The sequence below is a fragment of the Lipophrys pholis genome (assembly GCF_963383615.2).
Source record: "Lipophrys pholis genome assembly, chromosome: 1".
Lineage (NCBI taxonomy): Eukaryota > Metazoa > Chordata > Actinopteri > Blenniiformes > Blenniidae > Lipophrys > Lipophrys pholis.
In genome coordinates, this window is record NC_137635.1 from 22831396 (window position 1) to 22848754 (window position 17359).

The 17359-nt window shown below is 44.7% G+C and overlaps 1 protein-coding gene across 2 annotated transcripts in view; it reads right to left on the minus strand.

Moving 5' to 3' along the window:
- exoc6 (exocyst complex component 6) overlaps positions 1-14330 on the minus strand; it is a 70021-nt gene extending 55691 nt beyond the window's left edge. For both annotated transcript variants that reach the window (XM_080466708.1, XM_080466709.1), the window contains exons 1-2: positions 14213-14330; positions 3320-3491 (exon numbers count right to left, since the gene is read on the minus strand). In XM_080466708.1, coding sequence (XP_080322834.1) covers positions 3320-3491; positions 14213-14310 — 270 coding nt within the window. In that variant the 5' untranslated portion in view covers positions 14311-14330. The remainder of the gene's footprint in view (positions 1-3319; positions 3492-14212) is intronic.
- Positions 14331-17359: the final 3029 nt, after the last annotated feature.

Below are 17359 nucleotides of genomic sequence, written 5' to 3' on the forward strand. Positions count from 1 at the left end.
TTTATTTCCAGAGCTATATTTTCATGGGTATATAAGTTACTAGCTGTAGTTCTTTGAACTCCTTCTGCAGGTCTGGGTGTTTGTCCTTCAGGAGTTTAGCAGGTTAGTAGTGTAGCAGGTTAGTGCTGTAGCAGGTTAGTAGTGTAGCGGGTTAGTAGTGTAGCAGGTTAGTAGTGTAGCAGGTTAGTGCTGTAGCGGGTTAGTAGTGTAGCAGGTTAGTAGTGTAGCGGGTTAGTAGTGTAGCAGGTTAGTGCTGTAGCGGGTTAGTAGTGTAGCAGGTTAGTAGTGTAGCGGGTTAGTAGTGTAGCAGGTTAGTGCTGTAGCGGGTTAGTAGTGTAGCAGGTTAGTAGTGTAGCGGGTTAGTAGTGTTTCCACTCTGGACCAGACGTGTTCTCTAACACTGTTTACACAGTGGAGCTTCAGTGTTCATGGAGACACCATGCTCTTTTGTTTTGAAGCCAAAGTTCTTCATATAGTACTTCTAGTACCTGTTGTTTCTACAAGTTACGGCCTTGTGGCTGTATCAGCAGCCATTTCTCTCTCTCTCTCTCTCTCTCTCTCTCTCTCTCTCTCTCTCTCTCTCTCTCTCTCTCTCTCTCTCTCTCTCTCTCTCTCTCTCTCTCTCTCTCTCTCTCTCTCTCTCTCTCTCTCTCTCTCTCTCTCTCTCTCTCTCTCTCTCTCTCTCTCTCTCTCTCTCTCTCTCTCTCTCTCTCTCTCTCTCTCTCTCTCTCTCTCTCTCTCTCTCTCTCTCTCTCTCTCTCTCTCTCTGTCTCTCTGTGATGCACTCTATTTCTTTTTACAGAGTTTCCACGGGTCGTTTGAGTCAGTTCTGCATGCTCATTCTCACATGGACGCAAACACCATGTCATTTACACATGCGCATCCGGTATTCTTTTCAAAGTAAAAGCTCGGTTGGGAGAGACTGACTCTCCTCGGTGCAAATTACAACAGTGAAGCTCTGCGGCGACGGAAAAAAAAAAGAAAAAGATTCCGGTTCCGGCCGGGCCCAGTATAGTATCGTTTTAAAAGGCATCAGTACCGTGATACCAATACAGTACCGGTATACCGAACAACCCCAGTAGAACCTATGACCTCCTCATTACAGGAAGTCACGCGGATCAGTCTGAACTACTGGTACCCCTCAATCGGGATGGGAGCCTTTCACATTTGAACCGAAACGGAACTGATGCCCGGTCCCTGGGAATCGATACCAGTACTCAACTGTACCAATTTTTCTGTACTTTTGTGCAGGCAGGTGCAGGGTGTTGCTGGGGTGCTTCAGTTTGCTGAAAACTGTTTCATGTTTTTTCTTTTTTTTTTTTTAAAGCCTGTACAGTAATAAATGAAATGGGTTTGATTTCACAGACAGTTTCTCCAGGTACTAGGGACCATCACAGACAGTTTCTCCAGGGAACCATCACAGACAGTTTCTCCAGGTACTAGGGACCATCACAGACAGTTTCTCCAGGTACTAGGGACCATCACAGACAGTTTCTCCAGGGAACCATCACAGACAGTTTCTCCAGGTACTAGGGACCATCACAGACAGTTTCTCCAGGGAACCATCACAGACAGTTTCTCCAGGTACTAGGGACCATCACAGACAGTTTCTCCAGGGAACCATCACAGACAGTTTCTCCAGGTACTAGGGACCATCACAGACAGTTTCTCCAGGTACTAGGGACCATCATAGACAGTTTCTCCAGGGAACCATCACAGACAGTTTCTCCAGGTACTAGGGACCATCACAGACAGTTTCTCCAGGGAACCATCACAGGCAGTTTCTCCAGGTACTAGGGACCATCACAGACAGTTTCTCCAGGGAACCATCACAGACAGTTTCTCCAGGTACTAGGGACCATCACAGACAGTTTCTCCAGGGAACCATCACAGACAGTTTCTCCAGGTACTAGGGACCATCACAGACAGTTTCTCCAGGTACTAGGGACCATCATAGACAGTTTCTCCAGGGAACCATCACAGACAGTTTCTCCAGGTACTAGGGACCATCACAGACAGTTTCTCCAGGGAACCATCACAGACAGTTTCTCCAGGGAACCATCACAGACAGTTTCTCCAGGGAACCATCACAGACAGTTTCTCCAGGGAACCATCACAGACAGTTTCTCCAGGTACTAGGGACCATCATAGACAGTTTCTCCAGGGAACCATCACAGACAGTTTCTCCAGGTACTAGGGACCATCACAGACAGTTTCTCCAGGTACTAGGGATGATGACAGACAGTTACTCCAGGTACTAGGGACGATGACAGACAGTTACTCCAGGTACTAGGGACCATCACAGACAGTTTCTCCAGGTACTAGGGACCATCACAGACAGTTTCTCCAGGGAACCATCACAGACAGTTTCTCCAGGTACTAGGGACCATCACAGACAGTTTCTCCAGGGAACCATCACAGACAGTTTCTCCAGGTACTAGGGACCATCACAGATAGTTTCTCCAGGGAACCATCACAGACAGTTTCTCCAGGTACTAGGGACCATCACAGACGGTTTCTCCAGGTACTAGGGACCATCATAGACAGTTTCTCCAGGGAACCATCACAGACAGTTTCTCCAGGTACTAGGGACCATCACAGACAGTTTCTCCAGGTACTAGGGATGATGACAGACAGTTACTCCAGGTACTAGGGACGATGACAGACAGTTACTCCAGGTACTAGGGACCATCACAGACAGTTTCTCCAGGTACTAGGGACCATCACAGACAGTTTCTCCAGGGAACCATCACAGACAGTTTCTCCAGGTACTAGGGATGATGACGACAGACAGTTTCTCCAGGTACTAGGGATGATGACAGACAGTTACTCCAGGTACTAGGGATGATGACAGACAGTTACTCCAGGTACTAGGGACCATCACAGACAGTTTCTCCAGGTACTAGGGATGATGACAGACAGTTACTCCAGGTACTAGGGACCATCACAGACAGTTTCTCCAGGTACTAGGGATGATGACAGACAGTTACTCCAGGTACTAGGGACCATCACAGACAGTTTCTCCAGGTACTAGGGACCATCACAGACAGTTACTCCAGGTACTGGGGATGATGACAGACAGTTTCTCCAGGTACTAGAGATGATGACAGACAGTTTCTCCAGGGAACCATCACAGGACATTTGCCCCGGGCACTAAGAACCATTACAGGAACTGTGTGTTTCCTAGAGCATTTACATTCCTTGCTCTTCTCGATGTGACGGACCTGAAGGCAGAGCAGCCTGATATATTGTACAGCCCTACAAGACACCACAGAAAACCTATTTTTAACCAACCAATAACAGGAGTCACATTTCTTACCATCAGTTTCTCTGCATCAGCTCGGACTTTGAGCAGCTCTGTGATGGCATCAACAAAACCTTGGTGGTGAAAGTTGCACATCTTTTCAATCTCACGGTCATGGTTCCTTATCCTGGCGTCCAGCTTCTCCATGAAGCGTTTGTGGGCATTGGGCTGGTCATCGTAGATGGACCTGAAAGACAGGAAAGAGGGTTGAGGAAAAAGCAGCTCTTCATAGGTGGAAAAGACAGAGAATCAATGAAAAAATGATCTGAATGAATGGATGAACAGCCAGACGTTAACATCAAGAAGCAACTTCTGCCATTGAAAGAGCGACTTTCTGCTGTGTGACTGTTCTCTGGAAAACCATTTGGAAAGAAAACAAGAGAGCATAAGGTAAATACATCCATCATCTACATCTATTGTTTCACTCATCCATCCATCCATGGACTCAATGAATATTTTTTTTTATTAATTATAGACTGTTAATAATTGCCTTTTAATTCACTTACATATGTTGACAAGTCAATCAATCAATCAATGACTTGATTTCAAACCCAGGCTTAAAGCAGATACCACAATGAAAACTGAAATGCTGCAATGAGAGAAAATAGAAGTGAAACATACTGTTCTTCTTTTACCAAGAATTTACATGAAGAGATAAATAAAGAACTCTCCTCCTGATGTCCACAGTCAGTCACTACATTGCAGATCATTAGCTCCATCTAGTGGCACTGAAGTGAAATACGACACTCAGAATTAGGCAATACAGAGATTATAATCCGTGTTATTCACTTTAAATATCAGAGGTCAGAATATTGTGGCCCAACGGTTTACACAGTTGATGTAGATGAGAAGGCTCATTTTGACATCAACTGGTGCTGATTTAAATGAGGGGTGTCAGACACGTGTCGATTCAGGTTCTAAAACAGCCTCCTTTCATTCTGAGTGGGCAGGACCGGTACAATAGGACCACAAAAACCTTGAAATTCAAACTTCAACGTTTTTTTTTCTTGTGGTTCAGATTTTACGTGATGGAAATGTTGATATTTTCACTAAAACAAATTCTAACAGAAAACGACTCAAATCTCAACATGAAGCCAATTTGACTGAAACCTTCTGGTGAAAATCTAGTGAAACATCCAGAAACTTCTCCTGTTGCATTGTGGGAGTTCTTACAAACTCCCCCGAACAGCGTGGCTCTGAGGCTGTTTGATAGAAACCAGGGAGTTGCTTCACCACATCTCAGATGGTCTCAGTGTCGAGTCGAGGGAAGCACCGCTTCACCTTTTATCACTTCCCATCCGATCCCGATACCTGAATGTGGATATCTGCCGATACCGATACTATTCTGATAGCAGAGCTGTTTACTTTAATATTATCATTATCATTATTGTTGACTTTATATGAGGCTGTAATAAACTCCTCTCTACAGTAAAGTATGAAATGTACTAATGTATACATGTACTCTCTCAAAAGAAAACTTGAGGTGAGTATCAGGTCAGAAAAGGAAGCAGTACAAAGTATTATAGTTCCATGTGGACAATGTGGGGGTCTGCATGACGTCATCATCTCATAATAAACTAGTTCTATCTTTAAAAGCTCAGAATGACTTTATTAATCCCTGGGGAAATTCTTGAGTAAGGCAGCAGCAACACAATGTTTCCAGCTCTAACGCAGCTCCAACCATTGGGACTATTTTCAGGGAGTTTAGCGTGGAGTAGGACGCAGCTTCACGGAGGTGTGAGTCGCCTGCTGACAGCCTGGAGGAGCTGCTGGTCATTGTTCTGATGTCAGTGCTGTTCTCCTCCGAGAGCTGGAGTTTGAAAACGCTGAGGTCTGGCTGCAGAGCGCCGCCTCGCTGGACTACGGCTTTGCTAACATCCACGTTGCTGCGTTGTTTTGCTAACATCCACGTTGCTGTGTTGCTTTGCAAACATTGCACGTTGCTGCGTTGCTTTGCTAACATCCACGTTGCTGTGTTGCTTTGCTAACATCCACGTTGCTGCGTTACTTATCAAAGATCGCGCATTGCAGCGTTGCTTTGCAGCGTTGCTTTGCAAACATTGCACGTTGCTGCGTTGCTTTGCAAACACTGCACGTTGCTGCATTGCTTTGCAAACATCCACGTTGCTGTGTTGCTTTGCAACTATTGCACGTTGCTGCATTGCTTGCTAACATTGCACGTTTCTTTGCAAACATTGCACGTTGCTGCATTGCTTTGCAAACATTGCACGTTGCTGCGTTGCTTTGCAAACTTTGCACGTTGCTTTGCAAACATTGTACATTCCACATTGCTGTGTTGCTTTGCTAACATCCACGTTGCTGCGTTGCTTTGCAAACATCCACGTTGCTGCGTTACTTTGCAAACACTGCACGTTGCTGCATTGCTTTGCAAACATCCACATTGCTGTGTTGCTTTGCAACTATTGCACGTTGCTGCATTGGTTTGCTAACATTGCATGTTTCTTTGCAAACATTGCACGTTGCTGCATTGCTTTGCAAACATTGCACGTTGCTGCGTTGCTTTGCAAACATTGTACATTCCACATTGCTGTGTTGCTTTGCAAACATCCACGTTGCTGTGTTGCTTTGCTAACATCCACGCTGCTGTGTTGCTTTGCTAACATCTACGTTGCTGTGTTGCTTTGCTAACATCCACGCTGCTGTGTTGCTTTGCAAACATCCACGTTGCTGTGTTGCTTTGCTAACATCTACATTGCTGTGTTGCTTTGCAAACATCCACGCTGCTGTGTTGCTTTGCAACTATTGCACGTTGCTGCATTGCTTTGCAAACATCCACGTTGCTGCATTGCTTTGCAAACATCCACATTGCTGTGTTGCTTTGCAACTATTGCACGTTGCTGCATTGGTTTGCTAACATTGCATGTTTCTTTGCAAACATTGCACGTTGCTGCATTGCTTTGCAAACATTGCACGTTGCTTTGCAAACTTTGCACGTTGCTGCATTGCTTTGCAAACATTGTACATTCCACATTGCTGTGTTGCTTTGCAAACATCCACGCTGCTGTGTTGCTTTGCTAACATCCACGCTGCTGTGTTGCTTTGCTAACATCCATGTTGCTTTGTTGCTTTGTGGTGTTTTGAGTGTAAAATGCCTCCAATCAGCAACATGTTGCCATGAAAAGTTGTATAGCACAGTGCTACTTCCCTAGCCTGCTCGCTGGCTGCAAACTGTGGACTGGATTTCCTGACTCATTCCTCCTGGTCTCATTGAGACCCGCCTCCCTTCAGGAAATCCAGTCCACAGTTTGCAGCCAGCGAGCAGAGCAGCAGCAGGGAAACACTGGGGATCATTTCAGCACCATGAAGCAGACCAGGATCATGGATCAGAAATCTCCGCAGGTTGGATCAGAAACTTCCGATCCGGGAATTACGTTGATATCAGAACCCGATTCCGATACTGGATCGGATCGGCCCCGTCCCTAGTCAAGTCCAAACTTTGAAGCAACCTGTTTAAAAAATGTAATCTCTGCTTTCTTTGAAACCATTTGCTTGGTGGTTTTGGTCCACAGGCCTTACCATGTTTACTAAGGGTTAAAGAGGAATGAGGAAGATGAAGGGTTGAGCAGAAGCACAGAAGAAGTGGAAGTATATGAAGCTCATTGTGAAAGTGTTTAAAATGATCCACCAGTCACTCGCTCCTTGTTTGAGAGCTTTAAACATCATGAACAGAAGAAATGTCTCATTAAATATCCCCAAATGGACTTTCAAGTGCTTCAGCAGACAACAGGCTCTAAACTATCTTTTTAACTATGAGTGGTGCATTAGGTAGGAGAAGCAGTGGCTCCTTGTGGTCACAAACCCACAGAAAGAAGTGAAGCAGCAATGTAAAACACATGCAAAGTGATGTACTGCAGTAATCCTCCGCCTGTGTACTTCCACTGGAGCTGTGTGAAGTTCAGGAGTCACATACAGCTCTATCTAAAGTATGAGCAAAATAAATACCAAAAGTCCTCTTAGTTTAGTGTTAAAACAAACATGAGCAGCTCCTCCAAATGTTCACAATAAAGCATTTTCTGGAAACTCTGTGGCGAACTACCTGAAACCTTGTAAGATTTTCTACGTTATTGGGTTTCTACAGTGCGATTCAACATGTCAGGGACCAAAGAAACATTCTCAGCTGCACTGATAAAGGTTCGGCTCCAGTTTTCACACTCCCACTTCTTTCTGTAACTGAAGCTGATGTGTTCAGTCGGAGCTGTATAGCGGGGTTAGGGGATCAGTGGGTTTATGATGCCACAGTAGTAAACGTTCACATTCGTTATAAGTAATAGGCTGCTGCTATCACTTTGGTGACTTCCTCTGTCAAGATGCCACGGATGAGCCCACAGACATGTTTGTCATGTGTTGAGTGTTCTGCAGCTGCTCTTGACCTGCACAGTCACCTGCACTTAGTGAGAACCTGAAGATGACACGTAAACAGCAGCTCCATTAGGAGGCTATCAGTGAGGCCTGAAGGGAAGTAGGGATGGGACTGATCCGATCCAGTGTCGGGTTCCGATACCAACATAATTCCTGGATCACAGATTTCTGATCCATGATCCTGGTCTGCTTCATGTTGCTGAAATGACTCCACAGTGTTTCCCTGCTGCTTCTCTGCTCGCTGGCTGCAAACTGTGGACTGGATTTCCTGAAGGGAGGCGGGTCTCAATGAGACCAGGAGGAATGAGTCAGGAAATCCATTCCACAGTTTGCAGTCAGCGAGCAGGCTAGGGAAGTAGCACTGCGTTATCCAACTTTTCATGGCAACATGTTGCTGTTTGGACGCATTTTACACTCAAAACACCACAAAGTAACACAGCAACATGGATGTTAGCAAAGCAACGCAGCAACGTGGATGTTAGCACAGAAACGAGCAATCTTTACAAAGCAATGCAGCAAAGTGCAATGTTTGCAAAGCAAAACAGCAATGAGGATGTTAGCAAAGCAACACAGCAACGAGCAAACTTTGCAAAGCAACACAGCATCATGCAATGTTTACAAAGCAATGCAGCAACGTGCAATAGTTGCAAAGCAACACAGCAACGTGGATGTTTGCAAAGAAATGCAGCAACGTGCAATGTTTGCAAAGCAAAACAGCAACGTGGATATTTGCAAAGCAAAACAGCAACGAGGATGTTAGCAAAGAAACACAGCAACGAGCAATCTTTGCAAAGCAAAACAGCAACGAGCAATCTTTGCAAAGCAACGCAGCATCGTGCAATGTTTACAAAGCAATGCAGCAACGTGCAATGTTTGCAAAGAAACGTGCAATGTTAGCAAAGCAATGCAGCAACATGCAATAGTTGCAAAGCAACACAGCAACGTGGATGTTTGCAAAGCAATGCAGCAACGTGCAGTGTTTGCAAAGCAACGCAGCAACGTGCAATGTTTGCAAAGCAAAACAGCAACGTGGATGTTAGCAAAGCAACGCAGCATCGTGCAATGTTTGCAAAGCAATGCAGCAAAGTGCAATGTTTGCAAAGCAATGCAGCAAAGTGCAATGTTTACAAAGCAATGCAGCAAAGTGCAATGTTTGCAAAGCAACGCAGCAACGAGCAATCTTTGCAAAGCAACGCAGCATCGTGCAATGTTTACAAAACAATGCAGCAAAGTGGATGTTTGCAAAGCAAAACAGCAACGTGGATGTTTGCAAAGCAACACAGCAACGTGGATGTTAGCAAAGCAAAACAGCAACGTGGATGTTTGCAAAGCAAAACAGCAACGTGGATGTTAGCAAAGTAACGCAGCAACGTGCAATGTTTGCAAAGCAACGCAGCAACGTGGATGTTAGCAAAACAACGCAGCAATGTGGATGTTAGCAAAGCCGTAGTCCAGCAGGGCGGCGCTCTGCAGCCAGACGTCAGCGTTTTCAAACTCCAGCTCTCGGAGGAGAACAGCACTGACATCAGAACAATGACCAGCAGCTCCTCCAGGCTGTCAGCAGGCGACTCACACCTCCGTGAAGCTGCGTCCTACTCCACGCTAAACTCCCTGAAAATAGTCCCAATGGTTGGAGCTGCGTTAGAGCTGGAAACATTGTGTTGCTGCTGCCTTGCTCAAGAATTTCCCCAGGGATTAATAAAGTCATTCTGAGGTTCTAAAGATAGAACTAGTTTATTATGAGATGATGACATCACGCTGGTGTTGTCACGATAACAACATTTTGGTATTGAAACCGATGCAACAGATGTTTAAGGACCTCAGCTTTGGCTCGTCCTTGGCCCTTATTTAAATGTGACCAAACACAATGTTTGATATGTGAAAGATAACTCTGTACTGTTTAATAGTTACGGTTTAAATTAAGTTCAGAATAAGTACATCACTTATTCAAAAGGGAAACTTTTTCAGGAAAAAGAGTTAACTAGATTACAGCCCAGCTCGCTTAACTAGCTCACCAAAATAAATCTACTTGTGCGTGATACTCGACCGCTCCTGCTGCTAAATGCCTCCAAGTGATAAACTACTGCCCCACTGCCAGGCCTGGCTCTACGGTAATGTGATGAGCTGCCACACCACTAATGTATATTGATGTATATTCTAAAAGTATTTTGTGGTTTTGATGTTCTGTATACAGAGTAGTGCTGTCACGACAGCAACATTTTGGTATTGATACCGATACCACCATGTATTTTGATACTTTTCCAAATAAAAAGAGAACAAAGTTGCAGTCAGTCAGTCAGTCAGTCAGTCAGTCAGTCAGTCAGTCAGTCAGTCAGTCAGTCAGAGTCTCTCTCTCTCTCTCTCTCTCTCTCTCTATGAAGAAGACTGATGACGCAGAACAGCGGTCCCCAGCACCCGGGACACGGACCAGTGCTTTGGTACCGGGCCGCACAGGAAGAAATAAATAACCTACATTATTTCCATTAACAATTATTCGAGTCTGAACAATGTTTCATTTTGAAAAATGACCGAATTGTCTCCGTTACATCCGTCTATGACTCATGAGACACACTCGACGCATGTCAAGATGCTTGTCTCGGTCCCGTGACACATTAACGCTAATATTAAACCCACAAGCTAGCAAATGAGTAAAAACAGACGTCTTTGGAAAGTGTATTTGCAAAAGGGAAAAGGTCCAGTGAGGAGACAGAAGAAGAGCCGATGACCACTAAGAAGAAGAAAGCTGCATTTAACAGACAATACCAGGAGACCACAGGGGTCTCTGCCGGCGAGCACCCTCACTGAGCGCATTGAGGAAATAGCAGAGGACATTGAGACACAGTGGCATTGAGGAAATAGCAGAGGACATTGAGACACAGTGGCATTGAGGAAATAGCAGAGGACATTGAGACACAGTGGCATTGAGGAAATAGCAGAGGACATTGAGACACAGTAGTTGGAGAGGATTAATACTGCACCGTGGTACGCACTGCAGGTTGACGAGTCTACAGATGTGGACAACAAGGCAATATGATACCTTTACCAGGAGGATGTGCATGAGGACATGTTGTGTCCACTATCGTTGACAATCAAAACCACAGCCGCGGAACTATTCAAGTCGCTGGATGATCATGTATGAGGAAAGCTTAAATGGTCTTATTGTGTGGACATATGGACAGACGGAGCAGCGGCCATGGCGGAACGGCTGTCTGGTTTGACTGCTCGGACTGAGGAGGCTGCACCTGAATGTTAATGTCCACATTGTGTCTTTCACAGAGAAACGCTGGCAAGCTGAAAAATGCTGAATGATGTTAAATTTATTCACCACATCAAAGCACAAGACCTTAACTCACGCCTATTTGAGCAACTTCATGAGGAGATGAAAGCGGAGCGCAGACGTCTTCTCTTATAGAAATAAGGTGGTGGTCTTCTCTTATACACAGAAATAAGGTGGTGGTCTTCTCTTATACACAGAACTAAGGTGGTGGTCTTCTCTTATACACAGAAATAAGGTGGTGGTCTTCTCTTACAGAAATAAGGTGGTGGTCTTCTCTTACAGAAATAAGGTGGTGGTCTTCTCTTATAGAAATAAGGTGGTGGTCTTCTCTTATACACAGAAATAAGGTGGTGGTCTTCTCTTACAGAAATAAGGTGGTGCTCTTCTCTTATACACAGAAATAAGGTGGTGGTCTTCTCTTATAGAAATAAGGTGGTGGTCCTGAGGGACAGCGCCGGCCAGAGTGTTGGATTAAGGAGAGCAGAGATTTGTCTCAGAGAAGAAGCAGTCCCCGCTGGCGGCACATTTCAGTGACCAGGAGTGGGTCGCAAAACTCCCTTACTTGTGCGACGTATTCATCCTGCTCAATAAACTTAATCTGTCCCTTCAGGGGACAATGACAACTGTCTTCAGGTTGGCGGATAAAGTAGCTGCATTTAAAGTCAAACTGGATTTGTGGAGACCACGTGTGCTTACAAGTTACATACAAGTACACAGTGGATTCACATTTATTATTATATTTACAAAATACCACAGTTTCTGTGTTGGTCGTTTTATTTTGTTGAATTTACCTGCCACACCTTAACGGCCGGTCTGTGAAAACATCGTCAGACATTAAACTGGTCAGTGGCGCAAAAAAGGTTGGGGACGACTGAAGACCCATGTGATGAGTCCTCTGAGGAGAAAACGTTGGTCTCAGTTGGCATGCGAGCGGACTGTCCACTGGGCGGGGTGAGAGGACATGGCGTAGAGCGCAATGCATTCTGGGTACTAAACAAACATAGTGAACAGGGTTCATCAGAAGAAGAAGTGAGGAAGAGTCTCACTAATATCTGGTCTGAAGACTGTCTCAGTGTCCTGTCCAGAGGCTGACCTGTCCAGAGGCTGACCTGTCCAGAGGCTGTCCTGTCCAAAGGCTGACCTGTCCAGAGGCTGACCTGTCCAGAGGCTGACCTGTCCAGAGGCTGTCCTGTCCAGAGGCTGACCTGTGAAGCTAACGCTGTGATGAGGGCCGTTACGCTGGTGGTCTCTCAGCGTAGCAGCCGTTACCTACGTGGTTTGATGGCGGCCCTCTGCGTTTGCGTACGGTGTTAAAGACTAAACCTCCTCCACCCTTCGCTTCCTCACGGTTTCAAATCGTGTCAATAACAACAAACACATGAGAGGCATCACCGCGTACTTCCAGGTGAAATCCACTTTTCTTGTTAACTTCCTCATTCCGCCACAAGTCGGCGCCACGGCTGAGCGTGGCGTCTATTTACGCACTGCTATCTGCTGCACACACACACGCTCCAGCTCGCCACCGACTGGATCAGTCATGTTTTATTTATGTTTAGCATGCAGCCTCGCTACTGTGTGAGCCCAGAGGCTTGTTAGCGTGTAGCATGTAGCACATGTCAGAGTTACATGATGTCCCTGAACGCATCACTCAGGACTGTCAGCTCCTGCCGTTAAAACCAGACCCGCATGGCGGCCCGGACACAAACTTTCTTTTCTTACTGAAACCGTCCAGAGAAATGTGTTTCTTCTTGTTTCTTGTTCTGTTGGGAGTGACCAGGGACGAGGTCCAGTCCCTGGTCCTGATCACAGTCCTCCAGGCTGCCAAATGAGCCTTCAGAGCCTAAAACCTCAGAGCTTCCGGGGGCTTTGCCCCGGCCTCCGGACCCCTGAACCCCCGGCCTAACTTATAGTCCTACAGTTTGTGCTCCAGACCTGTCCCTTCAAAAAGAGGACACCTGTCTTCAGGGGACACTGGCCTTTGGATTTTAGGGCGTCCCTTCATCAGAGGTTTTACTGTATATCGTGGTTGTTTGTGGCTACCCATTAGTCAGGAGCTAATTAGCCTAGCCACTACCAGCGGAACTTTGTCTTTCGGTCTGGACCAATCAGTGAGACGCACTTCTTCTTTTCTTCCTCTCTGGTCAGTGTTTGTTTCAGCAACAGGACCCAGACTGAGCAGCAGGGAAAGCATCAGGGCAGCTGTTCACCGCTGTCCCCAACACGCTGGAAAACAAGGCCTGCAGGCACTTCTGGAAGACTGGAGGAGGAGGAGGAGGAGGAGGAGGAGTGCCTCGGTTATTATAAGCCTGTCAAACCTGTGTCATCCACAGACCTGGAACCAAACACCACCACCCCCACCGGAGGCCAGCCGGACCCATAGGGACCTAGTACCAAACAACACCCACTCACAGAGGCCAGCCAGACCCATAAGGACCTGGTACCAGGATTTAGGAGAACCCATCAGGACCAGAGTGCAGTAAGACCTATCAAGACCTGGTACCAGAGGGTAGTACCTGGTACCAGAGGGCAGGAGGACCCATAAGGACCTGGTACCAGAGGGCAGTACCTGGTACCAGAGTGCAGGAGGACCCATAAGGACCTGGTACCAGAGGGCAAGAGGACCCATCCAGATCTTCTGGGTTTACTAAGCAACATGATGACGTGAGGAGTCAACTTGCTGCACCTTCCTGAAGAGCCACACCCACATGATGTTTACATTTCTGACAGGTGAGGAGGAAGATCCTCACGAGGAAGCCATGGACCAATAATAGCCTGATGCTAACGGCTAGCTGCTCCTCTAACCTGCATGTAGCCGCTGATGCTAACGGCTAGCTGTCCCTCTTTAACCTGCATGTAGCTGCTGATGCTAACGGCTAGCTGTCCCTCTTTAACCTGCATGTAGCTGCTGATGCTAACGGCTAGCTGTCCCTCTTTAACCTGCATGTAGCTGCTGATGCTAACGGCTAGCTGTCCCTCTTTAACCTGCATGTAGCTGCTGATGCTAACGGCTAGCTGTCCCTCTTTAACCTGCATGTAGCCGCTGATGCTAACGGCTAGCTGTCCCTCTTTAACCTGCATGTAGCTGCTGATGCTAACGGCTAGCTGTCCCTCTTTAACCTGCATGTAGCCGCTGATGCTAAGGTTAGCCTGCCGGTGGCTAACAGAGAGCTACCTGAGGAACAAAAGGTCTGATGTTCAAGACAAGCAGCGGAAGACAAACACACAGTTTGTAAGGAGACAGGAGTCCTCACCGCAGAGTGGGACCGACACAGGCCGTGTCGGTACTCTCGATCTCCTGTAAGATCCGTTCGTGTTCCGTTACACACTCCAGCGTCTCATTCTCCGCCATGATTGGTGTGTGTGTGCGCGCGCGTGCGTGTGTGTGTGTGTTTGTTCACTGCAGTGTACGAGCGGGTGCACTGTGCACGGGCTCTGACACGCGACCACCACCGATGATGATATAGATAGATAGATAGATAGATAGATAGATAGATAGATAGATAGATAGATAGATAGATAGATAGATAGATGGATGGATGGATGGATGGATGGATGGATGGATAGATAGATGAAAATTTTAATTATTGACATTGAAACTATGTAAAAAGGTAAAAAGTAATATTGGACAATAAATAATCTAGGAGTTCTGAATAATTATATTATTGTAAGTAAATGAAAGGATCAGAAAACGTTACTACTGAATATTTGGGAGGTGTTCGGATTAAGTTTTACTTCTTCCAATCAATTTTCAAACATGTTGAATTATATATACCTACTCTCCTCCTGCTCCTCCTCATCCTCTCCTCCTGCTCCTCTTCAGTTCCTGACTCTTCCTCCTCCTCTTCCTCACACTCTTCTTCTCCTGCATCTCTTCACCTGATCCTCTTCCTCCTCAGTGACGCAGTGAAGAAGTGGAGAACCTTATCCATCACCACAGCTGAGCTCCTCAGGAGGATTGTCTCCTCTCCTTCATGTCCCTGCTCTCTTCTGTCCCCAATCAAACTCTGATCAATCATTAATTCATCACAATTTACATTTCTCTGACTTTACAGCCAGTGATTTTCAGGTCTTAGTGTACTTTTTAAATACAACTGATTTGATATTTTTTGGATTGATTGGTAGGAAAGACACGTCTTGAACTGTCCTCCATTGTCCCTCATTAAGACACAAACTCATCCTATTGAATCACTATGAACAGTGGTGCTCTTTTCTCCTTGTGAAGCAGCAGGGTTTACCTTAGAGTGGTTCCCAGAGGCAAGTCCACCGATTCGAGCTCCGCACAAACATTCCCCAGCATCTGCTCTTCTTCTTTGTGGTCTTCATCACTCTGACTCGGAGGGTCAGGTAAAGCTGCATGGACCCTGCCGGCGGACATGTCTCTGCTCACACTCAGGGAGTGTGTGTGTGTGTGTGTGTGTGTGTGTGTGTGTGTGTGTGTGTGTGTGTGTGTGTGTGTGTGTGTGTGTGTGTGTGTGTGTGTGTGTGTGTGTGTGTGTGTGTGTGTGTGTGCGTGCACCTGCTATGCTCAGCAGAAAAACAGGGTGCAACAGGAAAATGAGATCTCGTGGTTCACTGAACTTTGAAGCCAACAAACTCGTGTGACTTGCAGGTTTGATCCTGAGGAACCAGGCTGGACGTCTTCATCCTGTCATACATTCTATAACTTTAGTGTCCACAAACCAAAGACAGAATAATATCTCAGCTGAAGCCCTTCATCATTATTCCCTTCCAGCCCAATGTTACCTTCATTTAAATACAGTGTGTTTATAAAGCACATTACAGCTATCCAGCCTTTAGTAGAGAGAAAGAGCCCCCTAGTGGTGAGACAGTATAGGTCTTTTAAACAGCCAGAGAGTACTTATTAAGACTCTTTTATTAACATACTAGTAAACAAGTACAAGCAGAAACTTCATTAGTCTTTGGGTTAGGGTTAGTTCTGTTGCTGGTTTACTGGAAATGACAGTTAGTCTGAGTTTAAGGAAAAACAAAAGGTATATCAGGTATATTTTCAAACAACACGTCAATTCATGGTTCAAAGTATTTTAGAAATCTTTGAAAGACCGAAACAAAGAAGATCAAAACAAACTGTGCTTTTTTAATCTCTTAGATTTTCAGTCATTAATAAAGATGATCATATCTAAACGTTTATAAACATTAACAAGCCTGGACACGTTCGTTAAATAGAGTTAATAATCAAACTGAACTAGAAGAGAAGTGACAGAGTTAATAATCAAACTGAACTGGAAGAGAAGTGACAGAGTTAATAATCAAACTGAATTAGAAGAGAAGTGACAGAGTTAATAATCAAATAGTGAATTAGAAGAGAAGTGACAGAGTTAATAATCAAACTGAACTAGAAGAGAAGTGACAGAGTTAATAATCAAACTGAACTAGAAGATAAGTGACAGAGTTAATAATCAAACACTGAATTAGAAGAGAAGTGACAGAGTTAATAATCAAACACTGAATTAGAAGAGAAGTGACAGAGTTAATAATCAAATCGTGAATTAGAAGAGAAGTGACAGAGTTAATAATCAAACTGAATTAGAAGAGAAGTGACAGAGTTAATAATCAAATAGTGAATTAGAAGAGAAGTGACAGAGTTAATAATCAAAGTGAATTAGAAGAGAAGTGACAGAGTTAATAATCAAACTGAACTAGAAGAGAAGTGACAGAGTTAATAATCAAACTGAATTAGAAGAGAAGTGACAGAGTTAATAATCAAAGTGAATTAGAAGAGAAGTGACAGAGTTAATAATCAAACTGAACTAGAAGAGAAGTGACAGAGTTAATAATCAAACTGAATAAGAAGAGAAGTGACAGAGTTAATAATCAAACTGAACTAGAAGAGAAGTGACAGAGTTAATAATCAAATGGTGAATTAGAAGAGAAGTGACAGAGTTAATCATCAAACAGTGAATTAGAAGAGAAGTGACCGAGTTAATAATCAAACTGAACTAGAAGAGAAGTGACAGAGTTAATAATCAAATAGTGAATTAGAAGAGAAGTGACAGAGTTAATAATCAAACTGAATTAGAAGAGAAGTGACAGAGTTAATAATCAAATTGAACTAGAAGAGAAGTGACAGAGTTAATAATCAAACTGAACTAGAAGAAAAGTGACAGAGTTAATAATCAAAGTGAATTAGAAGAGAAGTGACAGAGTTAATAATCAAACTGAATTAGAAGAGAAGTGACAGAGTTAATAATCAAATAGTGAATTAGAAGAGAAGTGACAGAGTTAATAATCAAACTGAATTAGAAGAGAAGTGACAGAGTTAATAATCAAACTGAACTAGAAGAGAAGTGACAGAGTTAATAATCAAACTGAACTAGAAGAGAAGTGACAGAGTTAATAATCAAACACTGAATTAGAAGAGAAGTGACAGAGTTAATAAT